Below are 19,448 nucleotides of genomic sequence, written 5' to 3'. Positions count from 1 at the left end.
ACCACCAAGAAAGGTATTCAGTAGTGCAGAAAGATGCAAATATATCAGAATCGAGAATCTTCTGACACTTGTCTTGACTGAAATTAGTGTATTTCCTTACATTAGCATGTTCCTCCTCTAACACAGCTGATTTTGTGGAACTGTGGTGAAATTCTTGTATTTTGAGGGATGATATTCTGACCTTTTCCAGTGTACAAGCACAAGAACACCATGTGGTGTCCATTTACTACAGTTGGAACAACACAGAAGCCACAACAACCTGCTTTTCTGACAGGAACACTGATTGAATACCCCACAACAGCCTGCGTATCCCAGAAATGCATGTGCCCACATTCAATACAAACTGTAATTGAAGCATGTTCAAGTTTTCAGATTGCGTGTTTTTATGGTGGTATTTCTACAATGTAAACTAAAGTTTAGGTGTGAGGAAACTTGAGAACTAACCTCAACATCCAGATATTGACCTGGGCGTCCTGGTGGACGACAGATTAACCATGAGCCAGCAGTGTGCCCTTGTAGCCAAAAAAGCCAATGGCATACTGGGGTGTATTAAAAAGAGCGTGTCCAGCAGGTCGAAGGAGGTGATCCTCCCCCTCTACTCTGCCCTGGTGAGGCCTCATCTGGAATATTGTGTCCAGTTCTGGGCTCCCCAGTACAAAAAAGACAGGGATCTCTTGGAAAGAGTCCAGCGGAGGGCCACTAAGATGGTGAAGGGCCTGGAGCATCTCCCCTATGAGGAGAGACTTAGGGAACTGGGTCTGTTTAGCCTTGAGAAAAGAAGGCTGAGAGGGGACTTGATCCAGGTTTATAAATACCTGAGGTGTGGGAGCCATAGTGGTGAGTCTGGTCTCTTTTCACTAGTGCATGGGGATAGGACTAGGGGTAATGGGATGAAAGTACAGCATAGGAAGTTCCATACAAATGTGCGGAAGAACTTCTTTACAGTGAGGGTGACGGAGCACTGGAACAGGCTGCCCAGGGAGGTGGTGGAGTCTCCTTCTCTGGAGATATTTAAGACCCGCCTGGACGCCTTCCTGTGTGACATGGTGTAGGGAGCCTGCTTTGGCAGGGGGGTTGGACTCGATGATCTCTAGAGGTCCCTTCCAACCCCTACAATTCTGTGATTCTGTGATATGAATTTGAAAAATAAATGAAACCAAATGAAGAAAAAAAATAAATAGTCCATGAAACCCAACAGCAGTTCCAAATGATCTGGTTAAACAATTTCACAATGATGAAAACCAATCCAGCATATACGGATGAAAACAAAGCCTATGTGGACGGATGGATCCAGGCCCTGCACACACTACACTCAATGTGCACAACATGCATTTGCCTCACAATGACAGCTCTTCTTTTTTAATAGCTTCTGAATACAGAAGTGAGGAACATGCATAGAAATATCTGCTGCATTCTGTTGCTGCAGATAAATTAAAGCCATTCACTCTTTCTCTCTGTAGAAAAAACAGCTGCTGTCTCATCCACACAGAGCCCTCACAAAAAAGTGTCAGGCGTGGGGTGGTCCAAACAACGCCACAGTTCTGTGGAAGCGCTATAACTTTGTTAGCTTATAAAACCACACACCTAATGTCACGGAGACAAATATTTGTCTCTATTATAACCAGATTCAGCAGTCTGCCATGATAAATGGCTCTAACACTTCCCCGAAATGCTGAGTTATGGAAGGAAATAAGACAAACTACGCTACTATTTTGCATGTATCCAGTCCATGCACATCTTCATTTTGCTACACCCTGTGTCTGGGTCTAACTCCATCTACTGAGATCTGTGAGTCTAGCAATGGCTTCAGAGCTCTGTGTATGAACATCTGAATAATGACCAACTTTCCCTTGAGAAGGGAAAGCACTGTCTCAAACCTCAAAACATTTCTCTGCTTCTCCTGTTGGAACAGCTCTCATCTGCTAGAAGCTTTTTTTGGAGAGGCCCAAGAAATCAGTGAGGTAGGATTCATTTCATCTTACTTTTAGACAGACACAGTACACACACAGAAAATCTGAAATATACCTCATGCTGAAGTCACTGACCAAAATTAGCTGGACAATTTCTAAGTTTTCTTCCCTCCACTGATGGTAAGGTGATCTAGAAAAGGGTCTCAAATACAAATGTTTACTATTGTAAAAAGATCAATCTCCCCCTAACAGTAAGTGGGGAAGAAAGAACATTTCTTCCCATAAAGAGCATAAGCTTGTAACAGGGGAACAAATTAATAAATAGATCATGTTTATGGAGAGGGATGACAACCTACAGTCCTTGGTTGACTTAACATGAAAACAAATACCTGCAGAATTTCCAGAAGCAGGGAGTTCTGTTGGAACCATGCAGCTCCTGGACAAAAAAGGTCCTTGCACTGAGGCCTAGAGCTCCTGTGGTGAGTGGGAGGAAATGCTTCTTGCTTCTGCTGAAGCCTTACAGCTGCTCTGAGTGCACACACCCATGGCCCTTTCTTCTTAGTTATGAACTCGGGGGAGGAGGTAAGCATCTCAGAACTGCTTGCAGTTCTGTCAGGTTTTCAACACTTACTGAGACAAGCATCTGGCCAGCCTCCATCTTTCTCGTTCCCTACACATCTTGCCGAGCTGCTAGGAAGCAATTTTTCCTGTGGCAGTCGCCGGCAACTTAATAGACCAGAATTACCCTATCCTTATATTTCATGTGTGTGTGACTCATCACCTGAGAGAATAACTTAGGCTTCGCCATAATTTTCCATTCACCTTTCCTGAAGCTGTTGGGATGGAAAGTGGGTCTAAGCAGACCTGCATAAGAGGAAAGGCAGCAGTGCTGAAGGCTAAGCTCTTCCTCTCCAAGACACCCCAAACATTGCAGAGACATGAGAGAACTTCGCAGAGCATGAGGAAATCTACAAGACCCAGCTGAACAAAGTAAGAAAGAAAATCATAACCTCTTTAAGGAATCTAAGCATACTTCGCCTTTTTTTCTGGTTTCTGTGGTGGCAGAGGCATTCTAGAAAACCTGGCAGTAACTCCAGAACGCCTCCTAAAAATTCTGGATATTATTCTGAACTTGTAAATCCTGGCCAATGAAACTAACCATGTGGTAATGAAGAATGAATGGGTTCCTCATCAGCCCTTTGTTATGTCATGCTTCTAAAGAAAATATTTGACACAGTAAATTTCAAACCTCTGCAAAATAAATCAACTGAATTAAATTTACCTTCCTTATACTACTACACAAAGCCTTAGCTCTGTAGTTCATATGACCACACCATAAACCTACGTTCATATACCAGTTTTAGTAAATAAAAACACTTCTGCAGACCTTGTCGATGCTGTTGAGGTGGCTCAAGGTTCTGGCGGACATAAATCCAGTAATTGCTACCACCAGCCTCAGCCTTGTGAAGAAAAGCATTCACAAAGAAAAATGGCTAAATGCACAGGCTCATGAATCATGGATGAATCAGCTCCCGAGGTTGATCTTCAAAATCTGAGAGCATGCCTCACAGCAAACATGACTCATCCCACCGAGGCATGGCTTCCAGTCACCTCGGCCACGTAAACCAGGCAGAGCACTGCGCTATGTCTCAAAGACACACAGCATTTTGGCTTTGTGACACTCTGAAGCCATTTCAATAAATCCAGAAAAATTAAAGATTTCTCCCTTTTTGTGTCCCCTCAAAGGGAAGAATTTTGCCAGGGAATAACTGGTACTGTTATAGGTACATGAAATCGACTTTAAGACTCTTTGTCTAAAAGGGACAGCCTTAAAGGTTGATTTGGTTGTTTTAAGTTGCACAGTATTGGTGGCTTACCGTCACCTCAGTCATCTCTGGATTGAACAGAACTGCACTATCAAATGTCCCTCACACTTCTCAGCTGGTATGCTGAGTAACGATATCTATTAATATGCATTATATAACCTTGAATTCTACGTTGTTTCATTTACTTTTTAAGGCCATCTAGACTTGTGAACTGGAAACGTGAATATCCCTTTCCCATCATCACAGTGACAAAATAAAAGCTTTCTGTCCCAGCACGTTTCACAAACACAGTTACTTGAACAAGACACACGCAGGTTAATATTAACTGAGAACATGTCCTGGAACGCTGTCCCTCAGTGGTACCCATCACAGCCACCTGCTGCAGGCTCACAGGAATTAGCTTTTCTCTGAAAATGGCTTTAAAAATAGAGGAGATAATGGCAACACTGGGCATACTATTAAGGTCAAATAGTTGCACAGTTGTTGAAACATTCAGATTCTTAAAGGGACTTAAACCTGGCACATCACTGAAGGCTGTTTTACACGCAGTGCTAACTGCCACGCTCACCTCTCCGTGCCCAGCATGTTACCACTGACTGCTGCAGCACCCACTCGGTGTGGGCCCTGCAGCCAGTTGCAGCCAGCTCTGTGGGTATTAAAAAGGGCAGGAAAAGGCCCATGAGGAAACAGCACCGTGGGACTGGCGTGGAGCAGGGCACGGGAACATCGCCCGTCTGCTTCTACTAGAAAAGCCAGAGGCTTTTTGCACAATAAACACAGCTCACTGGAAGAAAGAGTACCCTCCTGGAACACACAGAAGTGCTCAGTTATGACAAAAACCCACTCCTGTTTTTGAAATCTAACATTAATAAGCATAAAGGTAGCAAATGCTTGTTATTGTTTTTCACGTCAAAGTACAATCTCCATATAAGGAACCAGCCCTTAGAAGAAACCCTTCAGTTTTATAGCTTTTTAGCCTATGATGACACAACGAGGTCTGGAAGACCAATCTGCTCCCTGCTCACTAATGCATTTTGAAAGGTGAGAAATTGAGGTAGGTAAAGAAGCGCATACTCACTGTAGTACTGGCAAATCTGAAGTAATCATTTTTGCAGCACTCTCGAAAGAGCTACATAGAACTTCTTCTCAAAGTTATAGCAAGACAACTACTTGGAAACCTCTGTCATGAAAAGAATGTCAAAGTCCAGTCTGTAAAAATGAGAAAAAAAGTGTTAGTTATGATTCCAGAGCAGTCATACATCGAATGAAAACCGCTGTAAGCAGAACTGCACTCAGACTGAAGCACGGTCGCTATCAGTCCACCTGGAGCTCAGACCCAGCATCCCCAGGACAGCGAAACCATATTCTTGCATGCTGTGGTTCCATTTCTGGCTTAGGGTTTTGCTTCAGGTGCTGCTCCAGGTCTCTGTATTGTGAAATCAAAACCAAGTATTTTCTATTGCCTCCCATGTGTATTTACTGTAACTAATACAAAAGTGCAAACGGAACTGAGAAAATTTTAATAAACAAGATTAATATACAAAGGTGAGCAAGCAGAAAGCATGTCACGATGTAGGCTGAAGGAATGTACTCTCTCTTCACAGAAAAATAGAATAAATTTGAGAGAGAAAAGCTCGGTTTCATGAGAAACAGCCTTGTTTAGTTTTGAATACAGGTGGAAAACCCACACTAAAACATACAAGTTCTGATTTAGGCATGACAACAACCCTGGTGATATTCCCTTAATTGAGCTACGCCTCTAAAATCAGACTAACAGGCTCACAGATCCACATGGCTGAACTTCAGACAAGATAAATCAGAAGCTGGGCAAGTGTCTAGATGCAACAGGAAATATTTAACACAACAAAATCAAAGTTTAAGCAATAAATCAGACTGCATGCGTGGCACTGCTAGACCCACTAGTGATATCTCTGCAGGCAGGAGACTGGCCAAGGAGCTGATGTCAAAGTGATAATAGTGACTGCCATTGAACAATGGGGCAGTGAGGCAGATGTGCTCAATCAAAGCAGAACGAGCCAACATAACCAGCATCAAACGACCTAAATAAAACTGCGCCAGCGTAAGCAAAACAGTACAACATGTAAAGTACTATTTGCATGCTACTACATCAGTATTTATTTAACCAAATTGTAACTGTGCAACGCAAACAGACTTCTTTGCCTCTGGTTATTACAGCTCTAATTAGACTCACAGACGCATACAGCTATTTCTGCCAGTACTTACTACGTTGTGCTATCAACAGTTTTACTTACAGCATCTCAGCACCATGTCAACATGTCGTGTACACCACCACGTATATATTTTTTTCATTGGAATAACAGTCTCGGTTAGTAATATATTATCTTAAACACAAGGAATATTTTTAGTGCACACACAAGCACTTATACACTTTATATATATGTGTATGTATATATACAATTATACACATATTCCTTCATATGCTGTCATTCAAAGGAAATCTATCCATCATGGATTGTCACTTTGTTTTTATCTAACTCTATACGGATACAGAGCATCAGTCTCACTTTACAAGGTCAAAAAAACCGATGTGCATTTCGCGTGCAGCATTCTCTTCATATATGGCATATAGTGCATCCTGGACATCTGTTACGTAGAGTTGGTTGTTGTTTTATTTAATTATTATTACTTTATTTATTTTTTTAACTTAGCTATCATGCTCACATGTATTAACTAGAAAGTATGCTTGCCCAGATACAATTTAGCCAAAAAGAAAGTATGGTATTGAGGGTTTATATATAAAGTCTGAGGGAGAAGAGGTGAGCTCTTAAGCGAGAAGAGACTGAAGCGGCAAGGAAGCTGGACACACAGCCTTGACACAGTGTAAGTGGAGGACAACCTGACACAAAGGCGGCTGTGGGGTCCTGTAGTATATTCCCCAAGCCTCTGTGCTGAACAGGAAACTGCAAAACAATGCTGGAAAAAGCCCAGCTCTGTGTGGTTAGGTCCAGACTCAGACATCTAGAAGACAATGAAGTTGCCCTTTTACTGCCTTGTGCTTATTTAAAGGCAGTTAAGAAGGACTAAGCCACGGGGTGCTAAATGTAAGAACTGACAGTGCTGGCAAGCTGGAAAATGAACAACACACAACTAGAAGCCCAAGTGGGAAAGTCACAACCCTGATTAATTCATGGGACTGACCAGCAGTGGTACCTTACACTGCACGGAATACCACTGCCCCTTACATGGCCCAAGCCAGCTGTATCCTTCACCTGCATCCAACACAGCTGTGCCTGCTATGTTCTCAATATTATGTCTTTCTTCCTCAGTCGAAGCCAGGAAACCCTCACAAACCTTGGGAAAACTGCCTTGCAGCTTCACACAATAGTAAAGCTCAAAGAAACACCACTCCTTGTTTCCAGAATTCAGTCCTAAATTATCACGCGTGTTGCTCTGTCTCAGTTTGGAAATGAAAACTAACTTACTACAGGGACTAATGAAAAGCCCTATGTGCTTGGAACGGAGTTCTCAATTCAGTGCTGCAATCAAAGCCAGTCTGACAACTGTAGAGAAATCATAGATCATTATGGACTGGTTTTAATAAAAGCAGTACCTGTTTCTCAAAGAGTAAGGGGTTATTTATGCTACAATAAACATGACACAATTGATTAAGTCCTTATAAAATGCAGCCAACTGCTTCTATTGTAGGGTGGGTTGGTTTTCTTTAATGTGATGTTTTCTCTTACCCCCGTTTTAATGCTCTTTGCATGGCTGCAGCTCTTCAAACATGCATCCCTGTGTTCAAAAGTAACACCAGTTCATGCTGGGATAGTTAAACGTGACCAATGGCAGAACATGAGGCAGGCAGTAAGAGACCATTCAGTTCAACAGATGTTAGGAAAACAAGTCAATGTTTTCACTTCTAGCTGTTTTGTTATTTGTTTTATTTTAAAGAACATATACTAACCAACGCAATAACCACAATAACCATTTATATAATATTCATTTTGATACTGGACACTAAATAAAACTGCTAGTTGAAAAAGCACCTCTTCTGGCAAATGATCAGTTTTATGGTAACATTTCTTCAGCACGTGTCTCACAAGGAGCTCAGCTTTCAGAAAAGTCACATAATTCTACAACATTCCATCGATGTTTTCTCTAGTTTCTACTAATGGTAAAAGCTACCTATCTTTAGCAAAGTCTGTAGGTAATTTGCCTCTTGGGTGCAGAAGTAAAACACCACTTCAGCCAAACTACATAAACCAACAGCTGAACCTGACCCCAATCCTGAAAGCAGACAGGAATGGCTGCTGCCTGAAGAAGTACAAGATTCAGCCGACCTTACTACACACTGTACGGTTACTACATGTGATAGAGCTGAAGCCAAAGCCTGAAACAAAAACACACACATAAAGTTAGTAGTAGGAGTTACATCATTACCAACTCCACTGCCTAGAAGATAAGCAAATTAAAAGATAACAGGTATTTGATTTACTCCCATTTTCCAAACCCTTTCCTTGTTGACCAAGTGACTTAGTTCCAACTTGGTGGAAAGATATTCAAACATCTGCTCATTCCAATGAAACGATATCTTCAGCTATTGAAGTAACGTCTATACAGCACATCTGCCCTTTCCATTTGAAATGACTCTGCTTTCTCCCTCCGTGCTTGTATCTCTCCTCCCAAGATTAAAATCAATAAAGCAGCACACTTCATCATTCCATTAAGGCTCAAAGGAAGCTCAAAAGCTCCAAACTTCTGCTCATGCAGAGAAGCTACACATGACGGTAAGCTGTGACACAGCACCAGCAACACTCAAGCTCTCCATACTCAGTTTAGAGACAAGAACTATCCCCTCAGTAATGCCACCCAACAGTGGTGCCTGGCAGCCAGAAAAGGCCAACATCAGCAGCAAAGGGCACTGCTGTCTGGAAGCAGCACGCTGCACACCCATGGAGCACCAACAGCTTTGATCAACAAGGTGAGAGAGGAGGCTCTTGCAGGCAGGCAGATAAATTCCAGCATTTTACTGCTTTATCCAACCCCAGGCACGGCCTTGAGCAGGCTGCTTAAATCCCTCCTGCTCAGCTGTCCTGTTTGCAAAGTGAGAATAATATCTTCAGGGGGAAAAAAAAAACTTATGAGAAGCAAAGGATACAACAGATTCACCAAGTGCTACAATGTGTTCTTCATTATTCATGGCTATTGATCTTGTGGAGGGCTTTTAAGCTTGCTGTGGATTATCTATTTCTAAAAGTGTAAGCTTTATTTCTGCTCCAGGTTTGGAATTTGAAGCAACACTTTGTTTACCCGCAGCCACTTAAGCTGAAATCTATGCTGAATAATCTCTTCAAGCCCTAACTTTGACTATTAGCATTATAATTCAAGGGTGACCAACATGGCTTAGCCAGCTCACCTTTAAGATAATTTCACCGAAGTTCTTTGGGACAAAAACAGCATCACACTTCTAAGATACACGTTACGCTGGTGAGCAGTGCCAGCACTCACAGGCCGTGACCCTCCTGCTCTGCACAGAGCTCAGGGGATGTGCTGGTGTGCTGTGCTCCCCAGCAGGGCAGGGCCACAGGCCTGTCTGCTTTGCAGTGAAGGAGTGGTTTGGAGGACAATCAGTCTTTTCCTCAATTAACTTCAATAAGAAGTTAATAAGTAAAATGGAAAAAAAAAAAAAGAAGCAGGCTCTGGGAGCTGATGGACAGCTGAGAAGCGTGAAGCCAAGAACAACACGAAATGAAAGCTTTTAGCAGATGTCCATTACCATGCAGTGAGGCTTCATACCCCCAGTCCTTTAAGGATATTTCCAGATGTGTTCCATATAAAATGTGGGGTAAAAAATTACCTACCGGCAACCCCTCACGGTCCCTTTAACTTTGCGTGTGATTTCACTTGTCTCCTCAGTTTATCTCCAGTTGCACCAACTTGTAGAGCTGACTCTAAACAACACACAGAACAGCTGCTGCTGCTTCCTCTCAACAAATGCTTTTAGCCTAGAGATGTCCTGCCCAGCCAGCCAGAAAAATGAGTCTCACTTTCCACTGTGCCATATTCTGCACATTTCTCAATTACGAATGCAAGACCTCACACTGAAAGGTTACACAAATCACTTCTTGCAGAGCTGGGGATAAAATCCTTACATGACAAAGACCCCCGAGCATTAAGTCATACTACAAAAAAAAACAAAAAACAAAAAAACAAAACACGTGAACTGCCAAAGCAATCCATTTCTCTGTACATTCTGCTGGTACTTCCAGAAGGGAGCAGCTAATTCTTGTGCCACCAAGATTCCATAGGAAAGATGGCACGGCGTGGTTTTAACAGCTCGGTTCACAACACGCATCACTCAGTTTTGTTTGATCACCTCCAGTGCTTCTTTCAGTAGCTTTCAATTATGTTCACTAATCATCTTGTAACACCTACAATGGCTGATAGTAAAGAAATTAATCAGACCATTTGTTGTAAATGTTTGCTTGTGAGATACAGCTTTCTGAAGAACAAATCTTTCCCATTTCTTTCAATTTCTAGATTATTCTTATTATTTTGAAATCCAAGTAAACCTGATGGACCAAAGACATGAAAACCAGCTTGCTTTCTTCCAGTTATTCCTACAGACCCTTTAACCAGCTCTGCAGACACCCAGCGCGACACTTGACCTGATTTTCTGCAGCGCTGAGCATTCACAACTGCGGCTGAGCTCACGGGCAGCGGGCATGGCGTCACTCACTGCACATCATTACGGTCGGGCTGCACAAGACTAAGAGTTATGGCACAAAATTCTAACCTTACGCCAACACGTGGTGCAATTAAAGTTACGGACTTTCTCATTGTCACCTGTCCTTTAGGATTATTTATACTATTCTCCTACCTACCTGCTTTGAACAGGAAATAACTGTAATTTTAAAAGGGCTGTAAAGAAATTAGGTTCTACTGTCCTCAGATTGTGAGTATAAAGAGACAGTACGAAGTCTTGTGCTTCTCCATGCTGATATTTCCAAAACTCAGATGGAAACTTAAGATAAACTCTATGATATTTTCAGGGAGATGCCACAGAACTGAGAGTCACAGAAAAGCCCAGAGAGCAAAAGTAAAGAGTGAATTTGCCTGGTATACAGGAATGAAACCAGAGCCATCTTCCAAACACAAGAATGAGGAACGAGAACTTGGAAAAAGACTGAATGATGATACAGACAGCCTATGCATTTGCTATACCCCTGCTTTAGGTTTTAGAAGACAGCTGAGTTATCACAACATGCAATGCTGCTGGGCACAAAGGGACACCTGTTCGTTTGCTTCTGCAGTAAGTCAGCTCAGCAGACTGAAATGGCATTCAAGTTTCCAGGTTTTTGCACAGGCAGTTTTAGGGAGCCAAGGCAGGGCTGCAGGATACACAGAATCAGCTGGGCACAGAAAGGCATCGGGACAGTGAAACTGGAATCAGACAAGACTGAAGAAGGATGACTTCTTGCTCAGCACATAGAAACTGCCACAAACAGGAAGGCAAGGGGAGAATAAAAGCTTTCTCTCAGAAAAGTCGAGACATTGGGAGAAACTTGGTAAGAACTAGAGAAGCACTCTGACAGTTTGCTTGACAGAATGTGAATTATCCACCACTGAGGAGATCCGCTCCTAAAAGGTTGATACACAGTTGGAAAACCAGACAAGGCTTTGGGAACATGGGCTTCGTTGGATCTGATAACACAACACAACTGTCACCACCCGCTGCAGGGGAAAGGGAGAGAACCAGATCAACTCAGTATCCCTCCTTACCTCCCCTGCCCCTCATTTGATTCAATGTTTCTGTGACTTTATCCTCAAGGAAATCCATCTGTGACAACAATTAAAATTAAATCCAGTGATTAAATCCCCAGTCAAGCACTTCACCGAATAAGTGCTTATTACTGCTAAACAACCCACATCTCGGGGACAGCAGGAGTCCCTCGTGTAGTCAAACACATTTAGATGGACACAAAAGCTTTGAGCTTCTATCTGCGTAAGGCACAAAGCACAACGGGCTGCATCTGTGTGCAGTCCACAGGCACAGCAGCAGCAGCGTTAATAGATTTTGCTGCTACCTTAGAAGACTGTTTACTCATCTGTAATTTTTTTTTTTTTTTTTTTTTTTTTTTTGCTGCTGCGGACATCTGGCATTGCATGTGGAACACTGCCAGCAATAGAACCAATTTGCACAACGAGAAGCAAAGTCTGACGTGCAGAATGCTGGGGGAAGGAAGGAAACATTTGGAGTTTTATTCCTTGGGCGTTTGTTTTTTGTTCTGTCTCTTCTCAGATGGCAGAAGTGAGGAAAGCCCAGAGGAGCTGCAGGACAATTTGTGCAGACCAGCAAAGAAAAGAAGCACCAGCCACATGCACCACTACAACTCTGAAACAATCCAGAACTACGACTCCCATGGAAAAATTACCCAGCCTTAAATCCTACTATGTCCTATAAACCAATGCAGCAGCTCCAGGAACCCCTAAACTTGGTAATGCACAGAACAACGCTGCAACTCTGATCTGACTCCACCACAAACCTTCTTTCAAGTTTTCTTCCCAACAGCCTGAACAAACCTATTCTACCATCCCAAGAACTTCATACTCTCCTCAAGACAGACAAGCAAGAAACCTGGGAGGTGTTTAAACTGAGCACAACAGATGGAACAAAACCCATCAAAAAACATGGGAAAAAAAATCCTCTTTGCTACTGATCAAGCCAATTATCCTCAAGATAAACTTCTGTACACTGTGCAGTTCCAGTCATCTCACAAAGCCATCAGTGCTGCCACAGATGCATTAGGTCCATCTGAACCTGATACCGACTCAGCCTCACGGCAAACCCATTGATACACTGTGATCCTTGTGAATTACTTAAAAGATGATAAAGATGCAACCAGCCTTTCTTAAAACACGTGTATGAAATCTATTCTGTAGTCTGAAAACTTCAACCAGCACATGCCATTGGCCACTCTTCTGTGAGACTGCTCCTAGAACCTGCCCTGCTGTTGCTTCCCTGCACACCCAGACCAACAACCCTTGTGCCTCAAAGCCAACAGCCACCTGAAATGCAAACAAGTGATAGCGCCCAGGCAGCGTACCAGCAGCTGCTGCCAGAGCACTCAGCATTGCTTTCTTCCACTGATCAAACCAGAATTTTTCCTAAGGCCTGTGCTGCACAGAAGGGTATTGGTTTTGTCTGACAGCCTCTGCCTCAGGGTATGCCCTTGGGTCCTACAAACGCCACAGCCTCCCACATCCATCCAAGTACTGTTAAAACCTCTACTGGAAAAGTACACCTTAAAATACTTTCAGCTCCCAATCCTAAAACAACCCAACCATCACAAACTGGTTGGCAGAAGCTTATCTTTCCATGGGCACATATAACCATTTCAGAGCTAAAAAAAAGAAACCCAAACCACCACATACACACACAAAAACCAACAAAAAAGAACCCCAACAACAAAAAAACCTGTCAACATGTTTCCAGCGACCGCGTTAAATAATTCAAACTGCTGTTCCAATTCAAACCCAAATCCAGAGTTCGTACAGAGGCACATTCCATACTAACATGGTTCCAAGCCTGAAGATGACTTCCCCAAAAAGACACAAGAGTCTTGCCTACTTTTTCACCACACTAACAGCTGACCTCCATAACACCCTACTTGCACCAAAGAGCCTTTGGACTCTTACACATGAAGGTGGGGAAAAAGAGGTATCTATAAGGACTGAAGACATTAAAGATAAGCTACCCACCAGCATTCCCTAATGAGCACTCCTGCACCAGGTGCAGGAAATCAATGCAATGGTAACAGTAAATACGGGAGAAGTGACTAACAAATACTACATAAAATTGGACATAGTTCTGCAACAGTCCAAAGCACTGACAACCCCAGGGAAAAGCAAAGCAGCAGCTGGAGACAAGACTTCAGCTCGCTAAATAATCTTGAATAAATGCTCATTTGGTGATGAAATGCATCTCAGTCAGTCAACAACCCCAGGAAGAATCAGTAGGGGGTGAAACTGCCTATTCTTTGCTGTTTAAAAATATCTTCTGCACAGCAATAAATCCATTCGAAGGAAAACTTTATTGGGAAATTATGCTTCCAAATACTACCTATTTCACTGCTTTTTCAACGGTCCAGATAGAGGGATGATGACTGAAGACTGCAGAACCAGCAAAGACCCCAATTCCAAACAATAAGGCTTTGCCTTTTCACTGAGAAGAAAAAAATCCCTATTCTGATCTCTAAGGATTATTAAATGAGACTGTGAAGTGAGATGGGCAATACAGCACTATCAGCGGCCTCCAAATAGAGCCGCCGCTGAAGCTGCCTTACAGCAAACAGGCTAACAGGAACGGATACAAGCTGTGCTGCACAAACCAACACTGCTGGGAGACACAGAACAGGGAACAACAGCAACCCAAAGCCTGAGTCTGTACCGATACAAACAAATTGTGTTTAAAAAAAACCACCAAATAAATACAGACATGGGGGACCTAGTGCTATCTAGATGGTGTCAGAGGCAGCAGAGGTCACAGGGTTATTCAGGGGAAGAAAATAACTACGAAATTAAGGGCAGCATTCCGAGCATGGATCACGTAATCTTCAACAACTCAAACAGAAAAATACTTGCTCCTCATAGACTTCTCTGCTTCGTTATAAAGATGATCTCTAACAGGCCAACTGATATCAAACCTGCTTACACACATCCTCCCAGTGAGTGAGAGACTAAGGCAGGAAGAAAAAGTAATGGATGAGGGGAGAGATAAACCCTCTTGCCTAGAATGGAATCATCATCATACCTCTACTATCAAATACAAGATGCTGAAAATGAAAAGCTCAACTTCTCTAAGTACTGCTGGTAAAACAGAGTGAAATATAACAGAAGCCCTGGACAAGAGAAACTGCCACTGCCAGAAACTCCAGATCTCCAGGGAGGGAGGAAATTCCAGCAGCTGATCCACACAAGAGGTTATTTTTCCCTGGAAAACTCCTTGGCTTTTGCTTTTGCAGAGAAGGGATCAGTGCACATTGTTTGAAACAGTGCAGAATTTGTAGACGCTTCCTTCGGTACTCAGCACAGATAGGGAGTGAACCTCCAGGATCTTTTACACAGCAACATGGAACAAAAAAACATCCAGTAATTGACATTTGAAAGCGTCGGGCTGTAAGAGCAAGAGTGGGAATGTTCTGAAGCACTTCCTTAAACAGATTCTCAGCTCCCATGAGATAGGTTCAAACCAAAAGCTGGAACCCTGGGAGTTAAACAAGGGAACGCTCCCTTTAGGAACGACATAAACTTTCCTTTTCTCTTCCACCTGCTCCCACCTCCCTTTCCCTACAAAATAACCACATGCAAACATGAATCTCCAAGCACTGCCTTCGCCCCAGAGGCTAAATTAAAGCAAGCTTTTCCAGAGCGCGCAGTATACACAACAAGATAATTTAATAAAGCATTCAAAGATCATTTAAATAATTAAAAACGCCAAGGAAGATTTTTTCAGAAGTTAAATCAGCCCTTCGTATCAAGTTCTTAAAACACAGAACAATGACTGCATGTTTTCAATAGCCCTGGGATGAGGTTTCATGCAATGCTTAAACCAAGCTGTCAGGTTGCCACTGTTAAAAAGCAGTGCCTGCTCCTTCCTCTGACTCCTGGCCTCACACTCCTGCTTCCGCCCTTACAGCTGCCCTGACACTGCTCTGACCAAACAGGAGACTGGACAAAAGCAGAAGGTGGCCAACAGCCCATCCCTACTGCCCTCCCTACCATCACCTTCCATTGCCTCCACCCACACCACAGACCTATTCTACCTCACCAGTTCAATTGTAAATCAAGGGTGACCAATTCTTAGGGAAAACAATGGAGTCAACACACAACATTCACCCCTTACACATCCATTTGGTTTTTAATCAGCACTACCATCTGACAACAATATAGTGGATTGCAGTACTATACAACACTTGCTATACTTGTCATTGTTTCTGCTAGAATGTGTAACTTGACATCAGAGGTTTTCACCTACCTTAGGAAATGGTTAATTTGAGACTGCAAACACTACGTTGGCTATAAGTTGATCTCCCCGAAGGATGTATGAGCAACCTCCACTCCAGTCAGTATAACACTATTACCAAAAATACCCAAACCCACAACTATGCAAGAAACAGATGATCTCCTATTAGAGATCTGAAGTCAGTGAGGAGCAGCACCTTCAGCCCCCCTGAACACCCCCAGTCTCTCCTGTGTGTGCTGACCTGGCCCCCTCCTGTGCCTGCACTACCATGTGGCTTTCTGCCCATTTACACCACCCACGAAGTCATTTGGCAGCTTCTAAACTTGTTTCCACGCTGCTGGTGTCCGGATGGGCCTCCTGAAGCAGCTCATCCCCCTGCCCCATGAGCACAAGGAGTGGCTGCATGGCCACCGGCACAACAGGACCCCAAGGGCACGCAGTCAGCCTGGATGGCCCTGCCATGCATCCCACTGCAGTGCCTTACAGATGAGGAAGAAAAATGGCTTTTCTAAATGTTCACTTGCAGCATCCCATGCGGCTTTTTGGGATCTAAAAATAGATCTCCCCGCTCAATAAATAGCAGGCATTGCTTTCCGATAACTCAACACAAATTCCTTTCCTAAATGAACTCCAAAGATGTCAAAAGAAAAACAGAATGAGATTAAGGCAATTTGCTCTTATAATCTTTGCAAAAATAGAACAAAAGCATCCAATTATGGCAGATGACAGCCAAGTTCTTGCCAGTGCATGCAGTACCTTAACTGAGCATGACCAAAACCACCGCGTCCTATTTTGGAGGGGGTGCAGAGGGCAGGGGGAAGGGCTGCCTTCTCATCCTCACATTTCTCATTTTTCTATGGGCATTAGCCTGCATTAACAGCCAAATCATACACACACACGCACACAACACTGCCAGTGACCTACTAGAAAGTTGCTATAGCAACGACTGCTTTCAGAAATACACGTTGTGCATTTTAAGTGCCATCATAGCGTAACTCATCTGTCAATTAATAACCAGGGCTCAGAGTAACGCATCAGATGCACCCAGAAAAAGAAAGATAAAGGATAGCATAGCTTTAGGTCTGCAGGATGAAATATCTGGAAAGCAATTACATGTTTAGATTCACACAAACAAACACAAATCTGCTCACATGTTTAGTTCCGAGACCCAACTCTTGCATTTAAGTGCAAAAAACTCATTAATATGAAAACAGCGCTGCAATTATAAGGGGAGAATCATTCACACAGATCGTTAATGAACCATCACATGGTCTGAACAACTTGAAAAATCACGATGTAGGAACACACCTGAAGGAATTTCATTTTCTATCATTTGTTTTGAGTAAAACCCCCACAATAAGAGAACAGAACACTGTACTTCAGGATATATAAAGTGGGAACTGAGCGCAGAGTGCACAGCTCAGGAACGGAGGGTAATGTTTCAGCCTCCCGGACTTCACAAAAGCAGCAACCAAGCTCCAGGAGTAACACTGACTCCCTGCAGACCTGCACACCTACCAGCTCCTGGCTGCGTGTCATTGAGCTCACTTGGTGATGAGCACCGCCCGTGATGCCTAACAACAGTAAAGAACTACACACCCCAAGCATTAGCCCGTCCCTGGGACAGGCAGCCTCAGGAAAACCCAGCGTCACAACTGACAGCCTTGGCAAGGCTGCACAAGTGCCAGGAGCTGCTGACTCAGCAGCTTGCTCAGCTCCTCATGGACGTGTACGCACCCAGCGCCAAGCTCTGCCTTGTCTCAGCTACCACAGACCATCCTTCCTCCTGAGCAAAGCTGAAACAAAGAATATTCTCTGTGTAACAGACAAAGGTTTGTCTGAGTTTTGCTCTTTGGAGAACCAAGTGCTGCCTCTGGCAATGACACAGAAACAACCACCACAGTGCCTTCTCAGCTGTAACGTGACCTTGAGAACTGCTTCAGTTTCCTTTCTCACATCCCCCAAACCCAGTTCAAATCATTTTCTCACATGATAACGACTTGGAAAGAAGGAAAACAAAAAGCAAAACCGCCCCAGCAAACAGTTGTGCATTGTTTTCTGCTTGGGAACACGGAGCTGCCGGCAGGCGGTGAAGGCCGAGCAGTGCTGCTGTGGGTTCACTTCTACTTACAGAGCACCCATGGCCCCTCATTGAGAAAAGCCCTGCGTTAAAAGCCAGCATTCACAGCAAGGTGACGGTCGGTGTTTTCCTGCTGTCTGTGGACCGCAGGCAGCTCTCATGACACACAGTGCTAACTAAACAACACTCTGTCACGGTGACAGACCAGTTCCCCTTCACCTCCACACTGCGATACCATTAAGCACAGCCCTGGAAGTTCTGGATCCGGAATTCTCAATTATAACCCAGTTTAAACACAGAGTGTGGCTGATGAGTTTTCAGAGCCAACCCTTCCCATAACTAGGAAAGAGGCAAGATGTCTTAACCTTGAAAGTTATTTAAACAGTGAAGCTATTTCTTACTTCTAAACACCAGCATAAATAAATCTATAATAATAAAAACAGCACGCTGGGCAGAAGATTTGCAAAGATGAGTGTTTCCACCCAGGCCAAAAGCAGGGCACAAGGCAACTGTGTGCATGGAGCTGTACTCCCCTGGAATAAGCTCCAGATCCAGCTCACCCCCACTGCTCCTATTTGCATACATGAGATTTTGTATCAACATAACCCTTCAACTCAATTCTTTTTAAATCCCTGCAGCCAATTTTGAAGAAAAATACCATTTAATCACATCCTTTCTTACCTCCCCTAAAGCCCTTCAGAATGAAGGCAATGTCCCTAAACACACAAATCCAAGCAGTTCCTGGGCTCTCCCTGCATCCCAAACGAGTCTCTACATTTTATCCTGTATGCTGCTTCTGTCATCATGGCTGGAAGAGCTGAAGTGCTGCCATTCAGAGAAACAAAATGCACTTTACAAGATGCCACTGTTTTCTTTCTACATAAATTTGCTCTTAAAAATAAGTACCCGAATGGTGATGCTTATCTGTCACAAGTCACCTTTCAACTCACGTTTTTCTTCAGATTGAGCTCAGAAGCCTGCATTAATACCAGCTTTGTTAACAGAATCCCATGGATATAATCTCACTAAGTTTGTATGTTAGCACCAGCAGGAAAAACTGATTGTTCAAATGAAGCCTTTGTGGCTTTCTTCCAAAAACTTATTCACCATGAACATCGTCCTCACACTGTACGCTTCATTCTTAACAGGTACCAGCATCAAGGCTGCAGGACTTACCAGGCTTTCTGCTTTATTCGAAGGTGATGCTTTCTCCTTCCTTAAAAACATTACAAATTAAAGTGGTATTTTCCAGCAATCTAACCAGAACTCCACTGCTCAGTGGCAGTGCTCACAAGCAATGTGTAACACTCGGTTTGTGCTGAAGAGTCCCAGTGTCCAAGTGTGAAGCAGCTGAATTCCTCCCCAGCTGACTAATTTAAGAAAATAGTTCTTAAAGCAGATAAAGTACTTCTTAAATTGAGATATTTCTCCATAATATTTCACACAATTTATTATGGGCGAAGCAGAGTGAAACCTTACTCCCTGTTGCACTGATCAGCGTGTGTCCCAGCCTGCAACCACTGCTGCTCGAGTGCAACAGGATGAGTGCAGCAACCTTTTCCTTAAAGAATTATCTGCAGAACTAAGGAAAAAGAGTAAACAGAGAAACTATCCCCTCCCCAGAC

General features: G+C 43.3%; 1 protein-coding gene across 5 annotated transcripts in view; it reads right to left on the bottom strand.

Annotated features, from left to right (window-relative positions):
- STAG1 (stromal antigen 1) overlaps positions 1-19,448 on the bottom strand; it is a 150,080-nt gene that overhangs the window by 113,354 nt on the left and 17,278 nt on the right. For 3 of the 5 annotated variants that reach the window (XM_015870971.2, XM_015870970.2, XM_032446719.1), the window contains one exon: positions 4,815-4,945. In XM_015870971.2, the coding sequence (XP_015726457.1) occupies positions 4,815-4,843 (29 nt within the window). In that variant the 5' untranslated portion in view covers positions 4,844-4,945. Of the gene's footprint in view, positions 1-4,814; positions 4,946-19,448 lie in introns of those variants that run through there. The other 2 variants (XM_015870973.2, XM_015870974.2) reach the window with 1 other exon arrangement.

The sequence above is a fragment of the Coturnix japonica genome, chromosome 9, assembly GCF_001577835.2.
Source record: "Coturnix japonica isolate 7356 chromosome 9, Coturnix japonica 2.1, whole genome shotgun sequence".
NCBI lineage: Eukaryota > Metazoa > Chordata > Aves > Galliformes > Phasianidae > Coturnix > Coturnix japonica.
This window is presented reverse-complemented; position numbering and strand designations above follow the sequence as displayed.